Below are 16,226 nucleotides of genomic sequence, written 5' to 3' on the forward strand. Positions count from 1 at the left end.
CTCCCAGGTGGCCAGAGGCAATTAGGGAACAGTCCTGCTTCTGCCGGCCCTTCCCAGCTGCAGGAAGATTGTGCACCACCACCTGAAGGGATGCAGGGAGAAGCAGCAACCTGAATTTCAGCTCAAAACACAACGTGAACTTCTGCCAGAGTTCAGGCAACCTCTGCCCCCTGAAGCTATCCTTGGGTTCACACTGCGTTTGAAGCCAGCACAGTGGAGTTTGACAGGAAAAGCTGACGCTTCAGATGCGCTCCTATGTCAACAGCTACAACTTTTTACTTCGTGGGGAAATCTGTGAGCAGAATGTCCTGTCACTGCCAAGGTGCCTTTGAACAGCATGTCCAACACAGAACCGGATTTCCCAAGATTTATGCTGGGCAATGTTCACTGCTGCTGGGGCACAGAGGGGCTCCCAGCAGAAAGAGGGCACTGACAGCCACCAAAACAACCTGCAGCCTTGTACGAGAGGGAGCTGGCAGAGAAAAGGCTCAGGTTTGATGGATAATTAGTGCTGCAGGGTGAATCCTTCAGCGCAGAAAAATGGGTGCCCTGCTGTCGGCCCGTTGTTCGGATTCACGTCTCTCTGTGAGCAACAAGCAGCAAAATAAACTTTTTCTTGTTATCACAGAATCACAAAATGGTTTGGGCTGAAGGGACCTTAAAGATCATCTTGTTTCAGCCCCTCTGCCATGGGCAGGGATACCTTCCACTATCCCAAGCCCTGTCCAACCCGGCCTTGAACACTGCTAGGGATGGAGCACACGCAGGCTCTGGCAGAGGAGCAAATCCTGGGCGAGCGGGCAAACCTGAGCTTTACCAGAGACAGAGCAGGGCTCGGGTCTCTGCTGGCCTGCACTGGGAAACTGCACACAGAGAGAGGAGGGGGAGGAAGGCAAGCAGCCAGGAGAGGGAGGGCTCAGGCTGAGACCCCACCCTTGCTACTCAAACCCTCCTGATACCCCTCCTGCTGCCTCTGAGGCCCTTTTCTCCAAAACACCTTTTCTTCCTGCAGGCCTGCAGCACTTCAGTGACTCCACAGCTCTCTGGCAGCCCTTCAGCCCCCAAGACCAAACCAGCTCTGCATCACCTACTGTCAAATATCCCCTTCCTCCACCCCTTGTGCCTCTGGCTGTCACCTGCTGCCCTTGAGCAGGGCAAGATCAGTACCACCAGTTACTGCAGCAAACACTCACTGGAACACCAGTACCACCAGTTACTGCAGCAAACACTCACTGGAACACCAGTACCACCAGTTACTGCAGCAAACACTCACTGGAACACCAGTACCACCAGTTACTGCAGCAAACACTCACTGGAACACCAGTACCACCAGTTACTGCAGCAAACAGTCACTGGAACACCAGTACCACCAGTTACTGCAGCAAACAGTCACTGGAACACCAGTACCACCAGTTACTGCAGCAAACAGTCACTGGAACACCAGTGACACCAGTTACTGCAGCAAACAGTCACTGGAACACCAGTACCACCAGTTACTGCAGCAAACAGTCACTGGAACACCAGTGACACCAGTTACTGCAGCAAACAGTCACTGGAACACCAGTGACACCAGTTACTGCAGCAAACAGTCACTGGAACACCAGTAACACCAGTTACTGCAGCAAACAGTCACTGGAACACCGGTAACATCAGGTACTGGAACAAACAAAGGGGAGAGAGCCCCTTTGGAGGAGGAGAACCTGCACTTCAACAGGCTTCTCCAGTGGGTGTCTCAAGGGCTGAAGAGGTGCAATAAAAAGATCCAGGAGCAGCAATTCTGGATGGAAACACCGCCTACAGCACCGGGCTCTGCTGCAGAGGGGAGCGGGGAGGGAAGGGTTTCCTGGTCCGTGGCCAACACTGCTGTTTATGGAGAATATGCCTTCCCCAGGGTGTGTTTCAACAGCGAGCACGAGTCTCACAATTTCATAGTTCACTTTCCCTCTCCACCCACTGGGAACTTCTCATATTTTCTGGAAAAAAAAATAAAAAATAGAACACCCCAAAACAACCAACAGCCCACCAACCTCGGTGGTTTCCAACCAGGCTCCATCCCCTGAGGAGCAGCTGTCAATACAGAGATCAACCAGGGCTTTTCAGGCAGCTAAAGTCAGGTTTGACCAGTTCTCCACTTGACTGGATCAAAGAATGCAAGAAAGGGGAGAAGTGGGAAATATTTTAGGTGCTGAAGCCCTCTTCATGGCCCAACAGCTTATCTGCTTTCAAGGTTGCCTGTTTTGCCTCTATCTTGATAAATCTGTGAACAATTAAACACAAACCCTCTTGGTGAGTGTTCCTGGAGTGGCAGCTCCAGGCTTGTCACTCTACACAGCCAAGAAAAGCCACAAGGGGAAAGAAAACAATTAAGCAAAACTTAAATATTTCAGGGTTAGAGAGGGAGAACTGGGAGAAATGGGAGGCCCCTACAGGACCCTCCTCATTTCCAGGGAAAGAGACGGCAAAGTTTAAATATTTCAGCAGAAAACAGCAGGGAAGGGATGACCAGGTTTGAACACAGGAGATCAGACGGCTGTTGCTGATGAGAGGGGCAGGCAAGGGACTCATCAGCCCCTTGGTGGTGCTGCAGCTGTGAACAGCACCAGCATCTCTCCAGAGGAGGTTCTGCCTGTGCCTGAGGAATGGGCACTGCCAGCAGGGAATAAATCCCATCCTCTCCTTGCTCTTTGGCCCACAGAGACAGATCCAGTGGGAACAACTCCTATCTCCGGCCTGATGTCCACCACCACCCCAGCCCCACATCTCAAATTCGCATCAATCACTGCCCACAGCCCGGAGGGAACCTCATCCCAGCCCTGCCTGGGGGTGCTGACACATCCCAGGGCCAAATTCCCAGCTTTATCACCACAACCCCCTCGCAGCTGCCTCGCAGCAGATCCTGAAGTGCCAAGGAGAAGCGGAAATATCCACCTCATTTTCCATCTAGGAAGTGAGAGCACACGTGTGAAATGATTTACGCAAGGGCCATTCAGGGGAAGAGCAGGAAGAGGACTCCAACAGCCCCGCTTTAAAGTGCCACGAGATCATTCCCTCCTGCTGCCACTCAAATCCTGACTCGCAGGTAAATAAAAGCTGTGCCAAAAAGCAAATCTGTTCAGGAGAGGAGAACCCTGACGCTTTTAGGAGAGGGGCACCCCGATGCTTTTAGCACCGTAGTGATAAATATTCTCCATTTTACTAAATAAAATCTCTCCCTTTAAGGACATAAATCAGAATTTACTGTCCTCGGTTCTAAACCTCTGCAGTTATTTGCTTTTTACAGCCAGACACAACCTGTCAGAGGTGAAATTCAAGTGGACACCTAGAGGGTGAAGGGACATCTCTGGGGCAGGGGAGAAGCGATGCAGATGTGGGCCGGGGGAGGCTGGAAGGAGGCTGGAGCAGGGATTGCAGGCAGCCCTCGCAGCCCCCGGGGGCTGGGCAGGGAACGAGGCAGTGCCCACCTCATCCCTCCAGCCCCGGGGCACCTACAGCCCCCAGAGCGCCTCACCACCGCTTCCCGCGGCCGCGCGTCCCTGTCCCGCACTCGGGACCCGTGTCCCGCACTCGGGATCAGTGTCCCACACTCGGGATCAGTGTCCCGCACTCGGGATCAGTGTCCCGCACTCGGGATCCCTGTCCCGCACTGAGGATCAGTGTCCCGCACTCGGGATCCCTGTCCCGCACTCGGGATCCGTGTCCTGCACTGAGGATCAGTGTCCCACACTCGGGATCCCCGTCCCGCACTCGGGATCCATGTCTTGTATTTGGGATCCCTGTTCCGCACTCGGGATCCGTGTTCCGCACTCGGGATCAGTGTCCCGCACTCGGGATCAGTGTCCCGCACTCGGGATCCCTGTCCCGCACTCGGGATCAGTGTCCCACACTCGGGATCAGTGTCCCGCACTCGGGATCCCTGTCCCGCACTCGGGATCAGTGTCCCACACTCGGGATCCGTGTCCCGCACTCGGGATCCGTGTCCCGCACTCGGGATCCCTGTCCCACACTCGGGATCCGTGTCCCGCATTCGGGATCAGTGTCCCGCACTCGGGATCCGTGTCCCGCACTCGGGATCAGTGTCCCGCACTCGGGATCCCTGTCCCGCACTCGGGATCCGTGTTCTGCACTCGGGATCAGTGTCCCGCACTCGGGATCCCTGTCCCGCACTCGGGATCCGTGTTCTGCACTCGGGATCAGTGTCCGCACTCGGGATCCCTGTCCCGCACTCGGGATCAGTGTCCCACACTCGGGATCCCTGTCCCGCACTCGGGATCAGTGTCCCGCACTCGGGATCCCTGTCCCGCACTCGGGATCAGTGTCCCACACTCGGGATCAGTGTCCCGCACTCGGGATCCCTGTCCCGCACTCGGGATCAGTGTCCCGCACTCGGGATCCCTGTCCCGCACTCGGGATCAGTGTCCCGCACTCGGGATCCCTGTCCCGCACTCGGGATCAGTGTCCCACACTCGGGATCAGTGTCCCGCACTCGGGATCCCTGTCCCGCACTCGGGATCAGTGTCCCGCACTCGGGATCCGTGTCCCGCACTCGGGATCAGTGTCCCGCACTCGGGATCCCTGTCCCGCACTCGGGATCAGTGTCCCGCACTCGGGATCAGTGTCCCACCCTCGGTCCCCGTGTCCCTCACTGCATACCCGTGCCCCACGGGCTGTCGCCCCCGCCTGGCCCCTGGCCCCTCGCTGCCAGCCCCGGCACATCCCTGGGCATGGGGGTGAGTCAGCGGCAGTGACAGAGCCGTGAGTCAAGGCGATGACGGCCGGAGCCTCCGGGGATGCTGACACCTCCGCCCTCCGCTGGAAAGCAGCGGCCAGGAGAGTGGGATGCAGCTGCTGAAGGGCAGGGTGACCCCGGTGCCTTGGCGTGGCCACCTAGAACACAGGCTAGGCAGAGTTCAGAGGATAAAGCGGGTATTTAAGTGGGTATTTATTAAAGGTCTTCAATAGATACACCTTGGGCAGCCAAAAAGCCTCCCAGAGGCAACACCCAAGATGGACGATGGTCATGAGTTTTTCAGACAATTATAAGTTGGTCCATTTGCATATCAGGGGTTAATTGCCCAATTACAGCTTCAGGTAATGAAGTCAAATTCCCCTAGTTTCCTCCCCCCAATTCACTTTTGTTTATACAGACCTGAGGCTGTGATGGTGACCTTGGTTCTCAGGCCTGGAAGGATTGCTTTGCCTGGCAAAAATGTGAAGAGAATCTACTAACCCTCTATATGGAGTTCAGTTATACACTAATGCAGTACAGGATCTGAAAAATAGAAAAGCTAAAAGCTTAAGGCATCAGCCCCAGAGGGTCAGCCCAGGCATCTCAGTCACCTGAGATGGGACAGATTTCCTAGAGGCATCCCGGTGGGCAGTGAAGCCAACCGAGGGGTTTCTCATGCAGGGATCCCCCACCACGTATGTGCTAAAAACGCAGCAAGGGGTTTTGGGATGTTCCTTACAGGGTGTAGGTTTGAAAAGGTCAGCTGAAGCAGTGGGAAAAGCCTCTTTGCACTCCTTTACACGCGGTGTAGTCAAGGAAACAGCTCTCTGGACTGGGAAATGGGAGATCTGAGGCTGATGTCCTGCGCAGCCCCAGGCAATCGACTCTTTACAAGTCACCCTGTAAAGAGACATCACAGCGCTTCTGTGAAAGTCCTCAGGACCTTGCCTCCAGCTACACTCACAGCAACCATCACCCAAACCCTCCGAGCAGAGCTGGGGTCCCTGCAGCAGTGTCACAGCGGCAGCAGTGACAGAGATCCACAAACCCCCCCTGGGCAGGACAGCACCGCCCTGGGCTGGGATGAGCCTCCCAAGCCTTGATTCCCCCCAGGTCAGGGCAGCACAGTGCTTTGCATTTCCAGCACCACTCAGATGAGAAGGTCTGGAAAGTTCTTTGCTTGCAGCCTGGGGAGAGGCAGCTACAGCAGCTCATGGGCCAGGCAGCCCCAGGGGCTCCTGAGGAAGGTGCAGAGATAAAAAACCCTCACACAGGACCCTGCTGCTCCCCCACCTCAGACAGGGGCCTGCTCAAACCTAAAGGCCAGAACCTCAGGAGCACAGGACCTCCCTCAGTCAGCAGCATCACAGGGGCAAAATCCCAGACCCAGGTGCCAAAACCAGCCTCACCCACACCAAGACGTGTCTGCCCGACACAGCTGTTACCTGCAGGGCTTTTTCCCTTCTTTCTTTTTCTCCCAGCTAAAGCAGAAACTCTCCCTGGACAAAAATCTTTGTTTTGACACAAGAAAGACGTTTTTTACAGGGAGAACAATCAGTCACTGGAACAAGCTCCCCAGGGACATGGTGGAGTCCCCACTGCTAGAGGTTTTCAGGATGTAACTGAGCACTGTGCTAGATAATCTTATTTAGGCTCCCTTTTCCCACAAAAGGCTGGGCCAGGTGATCTTTTGGCATCCTTTCCAACCTGGGCTGTCACTCCCCGAAAAAAAAAAATACACTCTCAGATTTATTGTGTGATTATTTGCTTGTAAAACTAATGCACTTTATTCACCTGTAAACCCCTGCCCGTTCTCCCCCCAAGCCACAGTCCAGAGCTGTTTATAAGTCTCTAACAACACTCTTGGCATCAGCAACCCAAAACTCTGTTAAACCTCACACTGAAGGGCTATTTCACTTCACCTGCACTCAAACAGCAGCTCCGTCCTGCAGCGCAGGCTCACAGCTGTCCCATGGCAGGGGAGCAGCACCTGGGTACAGGATAAATCGGTTTAACCACAGCAGCCTGAAGTGCCGGAGGACAGGGAGGGCCATGTCCTGCTCAGCCATGGGGGAATTAAATTTTCAGTGTTGGTGCTTAGGAAGGGAGAAGCTGCCCCATGCAAACAGACACTGCTGGGAAGAAGCAATGGACAGAGCCCAAGAAACTTCCTTAAAATGGGTGAAGATCCATGGATATTAGTTGAGCACACACATAAAGGATGCTGTCTCCATCAGCAGTCCAGAGCAGGCACCAAGCACTGACAGCCCACATGGAACAGCTCCAGATCCCGCTCACAACCCTGTGTTAGGGACTCTCCTCACTGCAGTGTCAGAACTGCTCCAAGCTCCCAGCTGCAATTCTGCAACTCCTTCACTGAGCAGAGACCCAAACACCAGCTCCTCACCCAAAATCAAAGGGGAATGGCAGCACAAACACCTTTTACTGAGGACTGACAGAACATCAGAGGCAGAGCAAGGAATTTTCCCTACATTTTCTCAGCTACAATACTGCTCCTAATGTGGAGCGCGTGACGCCACGGAGCCCTGAGCCCAACACAGCACGGGGCAGCCACTGCTCTCTAGCAAATCCCTCTGTCCACGAGCTACAGCTGCAAGTACTGCATGGAAAAGCCAACAGGACACAGATACTGTGCTTCTGAGATCATTAAGGCAACACAAGACATGTGTTGACCCAGACATACTTCCCTAACTACGTACTCGCTTCTACTCAGCATTATGGTATGCTGGACCTTGGAAGAGCCCTGACTCGCATGAGAAATGTCCTCCCTCACCCCAGCAGCATGGGAATCGCCTTGCTGGGAGGCTCCAAGTCATCCAGCAAAGCAAAAATCCGCAAAGGAGCTCCAAGCCCTGGGGTTGGCCAAGTTCAGAGGAGCAGTTACCTGCTCTGTCAGGCCAGAGATGAGTTGTGCCCCACAGCGGGACCATATTTAATGGAGATGAGCAGAATTTCCAGCAGATTTCAGAGCAGACATCAGGAAATGGATAATGCTTCATACCTTGACATGCCTCAGACAACTGCAGGAATGAGTCCGCTGGCCAGGCGGGAGCGGCAGCCAAGGGGGCTGGGAGCAGCACGGAGCTCTCTGCAGACACAGAGCCTGCAGAGGCAGCTCCAGAGCCCCCAAAAAACCCAGAGCCTTCCCTGAGAGACACTGCAGGGAGCTCCTGTTCACTGAGCCAGAACCTGCAGCCACGACAGGTTGCTATGGAACAGGGAGAGTGAAGGTACAGGCGGGTTTTACAGGGCATCACACGCTGCAGCAAGAGACAGGGGTCAGCACCAGGCAGGGACACCAGCAGTGGGACACTGACAGCACACAGAGGGCTAAGGACACACGGGAAGGTGTCCCTGAGTGCCAGGGCTGGCATCTGACAGGAGATGGAACCGTGCAGACTGTAAACACACAGCCTGGAGTCCCACATGTGGTGTGCTGCAAGCCAGAGGAAAAAGGAAAATGTCTGGCAAATAAGGCGTATGGCTGTGAGAAACCACTAAAAAGAGACATGTCAGGCTTTTGTCTGCTATTTTCTGGGAGTAACAGGGACACCTGGGACAGGAAAAATAGCTGAAGCCATCAGAAGCCACCTCAACCCCTCTGCCCTGACACACACCTTTGGAAGATTAACTTTTCTTTAAAAAACTGAAGGAGCAAGTACATCCCCTCACACCTCCAGCAATCACAGACAGCACCCCCTGCTCTCTTTCCCACTTTCTCAGTCCAGGCTTTTGGTGCTTCCCCAGGCAGCTCTGAGAATATCAAAGATGTTTTGTTGTGATCCTGCAAGCCACACGCTGCAATCAGGGGCTGTGTCCCTGCTGCTCAGGACGATGGATAAAACCACGTCAAACTAAGAATATTACACATCAACATGCCTGTAGTGGGTGTAACTGAAAGATCCCGAGTGATCAGCGACGGGTTAATGAACCCTTTGCCTTCCCTCTGTGCACCCACAGCCCCCACGCCTGGCTCTGCCTAACGCATGCCACTCACTGCAGTCGGGTGTTACGATCACACACTCATCATCATCTGGTCACTCTTGAAATGAGCTTCCCCGGTGCCATTTCAACGGTGACACGGATGATTCCACGGGGAGAGCGGACATCCTTTCCCATCACGGCTGCAGCCGTCCTCTCACCCCACCACGGCAGTAACCAAATCCTCCCTGCTCAGGGAGCTGCAGACCCTTCCTTTTCTTTTAAGGAGAAGCCAGAGGCCCCGCGGCATTAACAATTAAAGTTTTGTAGAGAGACCCGAGCTAGTCACAGGGAGCAGCCGCTAGGGAAAGACAGGAGAGCCATCTCCAGGCCACTGCCACCAGCGCAACCTGGCACGGAGGGACAGAGCCCAGAGCACAGCTCCCGGCCCCAAAACCAGAGCAGAGGCATGCCCGGAAACAAATCCATTTAGACCTAGTGCTTCTCATGCTCTCATAGCTTTCAGAAATGTGTGAGAAATGAGTTAACTGGATCGGAAGGGACAAACAGGTTCTGTGAGATGGTGTTTCCTCTGCCGGCACCCACGGGCACCACCCGAGACTGGCACCTTGTTTCAGAGCAGGCAGCCGCTCGCTGCCCCACAGCTGGCAGTGAGCCTGGCACAGACCTACAGCCTCACCTCGCACCTTCCACGCCTTCCCCTGAAGCTCGAGGTGTTTGTCATCCCCTGGGAAGGGACCCTGGGTCAGGGACACGGCTCTGGGAGCAAAGCCCGAGCTCTCCCTGGGCAGAGGACAGCCCAGGGGACATGCCCAGCCCAGCAGCTGTGGGAAAGCAGACCTCAAAGAGGAGGCCAGGCCCAGTTCCCACCCGCCCTGGAGTGCCCTGATCCCATCCAGCAGCCCCACACTCAGCTCAGGAGTCAGCTCTTCCCACCCACAGCCGAGGACTAATTAAAAGCATGTTCAGGGCCGGAGCAGCGACTGGGACATGGCCCCCAGCGTGGCACGGATCTGCTTTCATCCAGATCATCCCTCAGTTAGTCACCAAAGCCAGGGCCCAGCCGTCCTGCTGGCTGTGACTGAGCCCTGCTCCTCGCTCCTCTCCTCCAGCCCACGGCCCCCTGGGACCCTCAGAGCACCTCAGCAGCACCAGGATGAGCTGAGCAGCTCTCCCTGGGCATCCACACTGGGCCATGGATCTGGGAGTCAGCGGCACAACCTGGTGGTATCAGAATCACAGAACCACTTAGGTCGGAAAAGACACCTAAAGTCATCCATTCCGACCACTATTTGTCACTTCTGTGCCCAGAATCTCTTCAAGAACAGTTTTGCCACACGTGGTTTATCATTCCTTCCGCTGCCCCAGCTGAGCAGCTTTCCCTGCCTGTGCTGACCCCTTCAAGCAGGGGCCTGTGGAGCAGATCAGAGATCAGAATTTCAGGCCACCTATTTCCCCATCCCATATTTCATGCCAAAGTCACGTGTAACAACACCACTAGGATGGTCGGCATGGTTCCAAGGTCCCACACAGCGTCTGAGTGAGGGCAGAGCGGTTGTGCTCATCATCCTGGCAACCTCCTCAGCTGAAGGCACACACCACTCTTAGGTACACCTGGTCCAGGTCACCAGGCACAGCCACGAGCCCTCCCTGCACCCCTGCCCACAGCTCGGCCACCTCTGAGCCACCCATGGAAAAGCCAGTTCCAGGTCAGTGAAACACACAGATGCTCTTGGATATTGGTTTGCAAACGTTGCTCCAGGGCATTAGCAAGAGCTCCTGCACCTTTGCACAAAGATGCTCTGGGCTGTCCCTGCCCACCCTGGGAGCAGTGACAGCCAGCCCGGGCTCCAGGGCTCCGTGCTCCTTGCCTGAGGGTCCAGAGATCCCCGCCTTTGGTGCTCCTTCAGAACAAAAAAAACCCTGGATCACATCATTAGGGAGTCCCCTTCCTCCCCAGCGACCCTTTGCAGAGGTGCCCAGCACCTCAGTGAGGAGGAATTGGAGCCAGCACTGCACCACGGACAGGATCAAACCCCCGTGTCACCCCCTCCTGTCCTGCATGTCCCTGCCCAGTGGCACAGGCTCTCCAGCCCAAAGCCCCGGGCTGCTGAAACACCCACCAGGCTCTGAGTTACAAGCAGCTCTCAGGAATGCTTTGAAGTGGCTCAGGCCAGAGCAGAAAGCACAGGCAAGAGAGAGGGACGGAGGGATGGGAAGGTGCCACACCGAGGAGGGAGCGCGGGATGCTGCTGCAGGTAAATCCTTATCCAGGGGTGCTCTCAGCACATCCCTGCACGGGCCACGGTGGGTCTGGAGCAGGCCAGCCGTGGGAGCAGCCTTCCTCAGGCCACAGCTTCGCTCCACCCTGGCTTGAGCGCTTCCTCTGCTCCCTGTGGTTTCCCTCCCAGCGCCGATGCCCGGCTGCCGGCGGGGAACGCCCAGGACAAGAGGCCCGGTGCCGCAGGAGGCTGAGCTGAGCTGTGCCATGGGCTGGCCGGGAGGGGAAAAACCCACCGGATCCGCCAGATTGGGCACAGACACCCCCCCTCAATTGTCTTATCCTGGTCACCCTGCTCAGGCACACACAGAGGGGACAGCACTCAGCCTGTCCCCTGGTCACCCTGCTCAGGCACACACAGAGGGGACAGCACTCAGCCTGTCCCCTGGTCACCCTGCTCAGGCACACACAGAGGGGACAGCTCGCAGCCTTGTCCCCCATCCCTGCCGCCAGGAACAGCCACAGCCACCCGCCAGCAGCTCCAGGGAGCTGGGAGCAGTTCTTGGAACCACTCAGACATGCACCACTGGGCGGGAATTGCGGGAGGACTGGGGAATTAAATGGAGATATTCCCTGCTCTGCCTGCCCCCCTCCAGGCACGGCCAGCAAAGTGAAGCTCAGCATAAAGCAGGGACCAAGCCCTGGAACACGCAGGCAGCTCCTGCCCAGCCAGGAGGGATGGGAGGGCAAAAAATCCAGGGAGGATACCTCGGGAAAGCGGGAAAAGCTCCACCACAACACACACACACACACACAGAGCCAGGAGCCAACCTTCAGAGCAGAACCGCGTCTCCATGCCAAGAGCTCGGCGATTTTCCTGCCTCTCTCTCCCCGGCTCGCAGCTCTGAGCTAACAGGCTCAGCATTCATCCCCCCGCGCCGTGCGGCACATGGGAGCGGAGGGGGGGGAGAGAGAGGGGCTCAAATGAAATCCAGACCTAGAGAGCAGTTTCTTCTTCCCCTCTTTGCTTCCCCCCCCTTCGCCCCCCTCCCGGCTTCTGCTGGAATCACCGTCTGTCTCGAGGGCTCAGGAGGATGGAAAAAAAAAAAAAAAGAAAAAAGAAAAAAAAAAGAAGGGGAAAAAAAAAAAAGAAAGAAGAAATGCAGAAGGGAAGCATTACAGGGGGGGAAAAAAAAAAAAAAAGGGAAATAAATAAAGGAATCGGCTGAAATCCACCCGGAGCGGGGCTGTTCCTCTTCTCAAACTACAGAAGCTGCTGGAATGGTAGAAGGGCAGGGGCAGAATATAACATATTAAAAGATCAATAGCCTACCTGAAATCCGGTCCCTCTCCATTACTACGGGATATATTTAGCATCCGCGTGTCACGGCCGTCCCTTTTTTCGGTGGCGTCCCCTTCTTTCCCCCACTCTCCCTCCCTCCTTGCCTTGCCTCCTCCTCCTCTTCTTCCAAAAAAAGCTCTTTGTCTGGTCTAATTTCTTCAATCTGTTGCAATCATGAATGCATCCAAATTACCACATTTCCATGTGCTGATCATATGTTTGTGCTCCAAACTGAAGTAGCTTTGTCTCTTTGAAATGAAAAAGAAGAGCGAGAGAGAAAGAGAAAGGAGGAAGAAGAAAGGAAAAGGGGGTACATGACCCGAAAAATCCTGTAACTCCCTGAAATACTCCAGCAGGCGCAGGAAAAACTGGAAATCCCGAGTCCTCTGTAAAAGTCTTAAAGCTACAGCGTGCGAGTGTCCAGGGGAACGCTACAGCCTCCACAGCTCCCTCTTAATATCCACCAGGAGATGCTTAAGGAACTTGGCTCCTCACAACAACAGAGCGAACAACTCATCCAGCTTCTCAAATCTCTCCCCACTTCCCCGGTCTTATTTTCCTGCTATTTCCTCTATCCCCTCCTCCTTCCTTTGGCTCCAGCATTTTAAAAGAGCGCAGATCCTGCACGCTCTCTCCTCCCCGCCTTTTGCCAGGTCTGAAGTTTCGATTCATGCATAAACTATTCGGCTGATGAAGGCTGACTTCATTCCAGGCTCAGCATCACGGGCTGCTGCTGCTGCTGCTGCTGCTGTTCCCAAGTCCGGCACACGCTCCCTGGTCCTGCAGCCCCTCGGGGGCTTCCCCGCCGACCCTGGCACCGTTTGTCCCTCCTCCCCACGGCGAGGCAGCCAGCTGCAGGATTCCCGAGCCTGCCAGAAGCGACAGGGAAAATCTCTGCCCCGGGCAGGAGTTCTCCCCGGGAGTTGAAGGTGGGATTTGAGAGGTTTTCCCTCCGTGTGACGCCCGGGCGGGAGCAGAGGGAGCAGAGCAGCCCTTGCAGAGCCTCGGTGCCCGATGCTCTGTGCCCGGAGGGATGTGAGGCTGCAGAGATGGGCTGGCCCACACGGAAACTTCCACTTGGCCGCCGGCCCGGGCAGGCGGCGGGGACACGGTGAGAGCACCTCCAGCGGGGGCTGCCCGCTGCCCAAACACCCTCCCGAGCCATCCGGCACTGATTCCTTATCGATAACCACCCTCCCACTGCCCGAACACCCTGCACGGCTCTCCCCAGCCATCCCGCACTGATTCCTGTCGATAATCACCCAGCGGGATGCAAGGGCACAGCCTCCATCCCCAGAGCTGGCAAAGAAATGGCTCAACGCCCCTGCCAAGGCGATGCTGGGAGGGAAGGCACAGCTGCTCCGCAGGCCAGGTGTGCTGACAGCACCCCTGTGCGATCAGCATGGTCCAAGTGACAGTTCTTGACCCAAAAAAACTCCCAGGTTCACACGGAAAACCCCAAGAGTGACGGCTGTGACACAGCCTGGCACTGCTCTCATGCCATGGGCGGAAGGACAGGTTATTTATTGCCCAGCTGGCTGAATAAACCAACAAGGAAAAACTCCAGGTGTGATGGTTCTGGAAAGACAACACCCCAAACCCTCCATCTTGACTCATATGGATCACTATACACCAAAATACCAAATTCTAAGTTTCTAAAACGCCAACATCCTGGCACTGCTGAACCCTTTGGACAGCCTGGGCTTACATTCATTGAGGATTTGTCCCGTTCAGCAGCAGATGCAGCACCAGCATCCCCAAAGCAGAGGGAGGAGCAGAGGCAGCGCCCAGCTGTGGGGTCAGCCCAGCCCCAGAGCCAGCAGCCAGCCCTGCACACCCCACAGGCAGCAGGGAGGCAGCCCAGGGACAGCCCAGTCCTTCGGGAAGTTTCTAATTCCTCTCTCTCCCCCCATCACGTTATCCCCTGGGCAAAGGAGTTCAGATTCCTTCCCAGATCCTCTTCACTCGCTGTTTGCTAGCAGAGCTCTGCGTGCTCCCGCTGCCAGAGCCCAAGGCACTGGAGGGGACAATAAGCAATGTTTTCCCATTGACGGGCTCGAACCACGCTTCCTGCCCCAGACCTCAAAGGTGCTGAACACAAAGCAAAGGACACGGGGGAGCTGCAGAGCCCCGTGGAGCACAAACCCCACTGCACTGCCTCCAGCAAGCGGCCTCATGGCCCAGCTCCCGAGGCTGGAGAGGAAGGGAAAAACCCCGGGGAAGGATGGAGAAAGGAAGAAGGTGAATGGAAAGGAAGAAGGGATGTGGGGCAGCACGCATTTTATCCTCCAGACTTTAACCCATCGAGCCCCAGGTGGCTGGGAAGGATAAAGGCACCGTTCCTTGCAGGGCAGATCACCAGGAGGCACTCAGGGAAGCGAACCCAAGCCCTGGTTAATGCAATTGAACTTGCAATGCACAAAACCTCCAGGTAGCTGCTCTCATTCAGACCTGGAGTGCTCATGCAAATTTAAATGGATTCACTTTAAAGGTGCAGCCATGTGGCTCTGAAGCAGCGCTCACAGAGCACTAAAAGGCAAATAATGGGGTGTCTGTGACATCACCCTGTGCTGGTGATGTCAACACTGGGGTTTGTTCCCTCCAGAGGTGTGTTTCCAGTGACCCTCATGTTCCAGGGCTGGGAATTCCCCATTTTATTTCGTTTTTGAGAAGCTTCTCAAGTGTCTGTTCAAATGGATGTTCAGTGGTCTGTGCACTGCACAAGTGTATGCAGAGAAAGGAAATAGATATTCCATTTTGTAGAAGTACTGCTAAAGGGTGTGGGGAAGTCAAGCACACCCAGATTTTAGGAAGAGGACAGAGAACTCTCTCCCCTGCCTTCTTGGGGTTCAAACCCCTCAGGGCTAACTTTTGGGAAAGCCACAAGGAGAGGGAGGGGGCAGGAGCAACTTTAAGGAAACCTCTGCTATCTGCTGCAGAAACGACCCCAAATTCCACATGCAAACAGTGATCAGATGCAAAACAGGAGCTCATGGGGCTGGCACAGGGTGAACACGAGGTTTGGACACTGCCAGCAGGAAGCACTGCCAGGTGCAGAGAAAGCAAGGAAGGAAATCCCTGAAAGGAAAGTGGAGCAAGCCCTGCTCAGTCAGGCTCAGCTGGAGCCTTCTCTCCTCACTCACCTCTGCCAGGCTCACCCAGCCCTTGGCCAAGCCAGGAGCTGCTCTTTGTGCACGAACACAGGGAAAAGCAGGGGCTGTGGCCATGGCACAGAGCCCAGGGGGCAGCCAGGAGAGGTTCAGGACTGTTGCCACCGTCCCCAGCCACTGCAGTGGCACACACACCTGCAGGTATTCAGGGAGATCTTGTTCCTCGTCTGCCTCTCCAGTTTTATGCTGGGATTACGTTCCTGGGGCATTTCATCTGACACAAGAGCTGTTTTCTTTCCTGCCTGGTTCAGTGCAGTCCCTCAGTCACGGCTGAGCACTTCCACCAGCTATCACCCCATAGCCCCAGCCCTGAGCTGGAGAGGATGAACGCTGCAAGTCCACTCAGGGATCAGAGGTTCAGGCTGTGCTGGGAAAGGTGCAGGAAGCAGCCAGAGCAGCCAAAGGCCTCCAGGGCCTGGAGAGGCAGGAAAAATGGGGATTCAGCTGGTTCTTTTATGGGTTATCTCAGCTATCTGCAGCACTGGGTATCTGGGAGGAAAGCACAGAGGGAGGACAGTGCAGCAGAGCGCAGCATTCCTAAATCAAATTATGTTTAGTGAAGCATTTTCACATGAGGAAACGCAGGTCCAATCAAGTGGTCCAACTCAATCAAGTGTTACTCCATTATATCCCCTCTGTGGCTTTTACCCCCAGGCTGGACCCAGCCAGCAACGAGAGGATCTGAGCCTCCACGGACTATTTGCTCCAAAAACCTCTGCCGACTCTTCAACACTCCTGTGCTGAAGAATTAACAGCAGCTGGCAGGGCAGAGCGAGAGGCGAGGCAGGGCTGGACACTCCTCAC

The 16,226-nt window shown here is 55.5% G+C and overlaps 1 protein-coding gene across 4 annotated transcripts in view; it reads right to left on the reverse strand.

Annotated features, from left to right (window-relative positions):
- SEPTIN9 (septin 9) overlaps window positions 1-16,226 on the reverse strand; it is a 134,216-nt gene that overhangs the window by 85,759 nt on the left and 32,231 nt on the right. The window contains exon 1 of one of the 4 annotated variants that reach the window (XM_066200837.1): window positions 12,244-12,997. The exons of 2 other annotated variants lie outside the window; for them this stretch is intronic. In XM_066200837.1, coding sequence (XP_066056934.1) covers window positions 12,244-12,265 — 22 coding nt within the window. In that variant the 5' untranslated portion in view covers window positions 12,266-12,997. Of the gene's footprint in view, window positions 1-11,741; window positions 11,798-12,243; window positions 12,998-16,226 lie in introns of those variants that run through there. One more of the 4 variants, XM_066200836.1, reaches the window with a different exon arrangement.

This window comes from Chamaea fasciata, unplaced genomic scaffold (assembly GCF_029207755.1).
Source record: "Chamaea fasciata isolate MVZ Bird 193981 ecotype frontalis unplaced genomic scaffold, bChaFas1.0.hap1 SCAF_19, whole genome shotgun sequence".
Classification (NCBI taxonomy): Eukaryota; Metazoa; Chordata; class Aves; order Passeriformes; family Sylviidae; genus Chamaea; species Chamaea fasciata.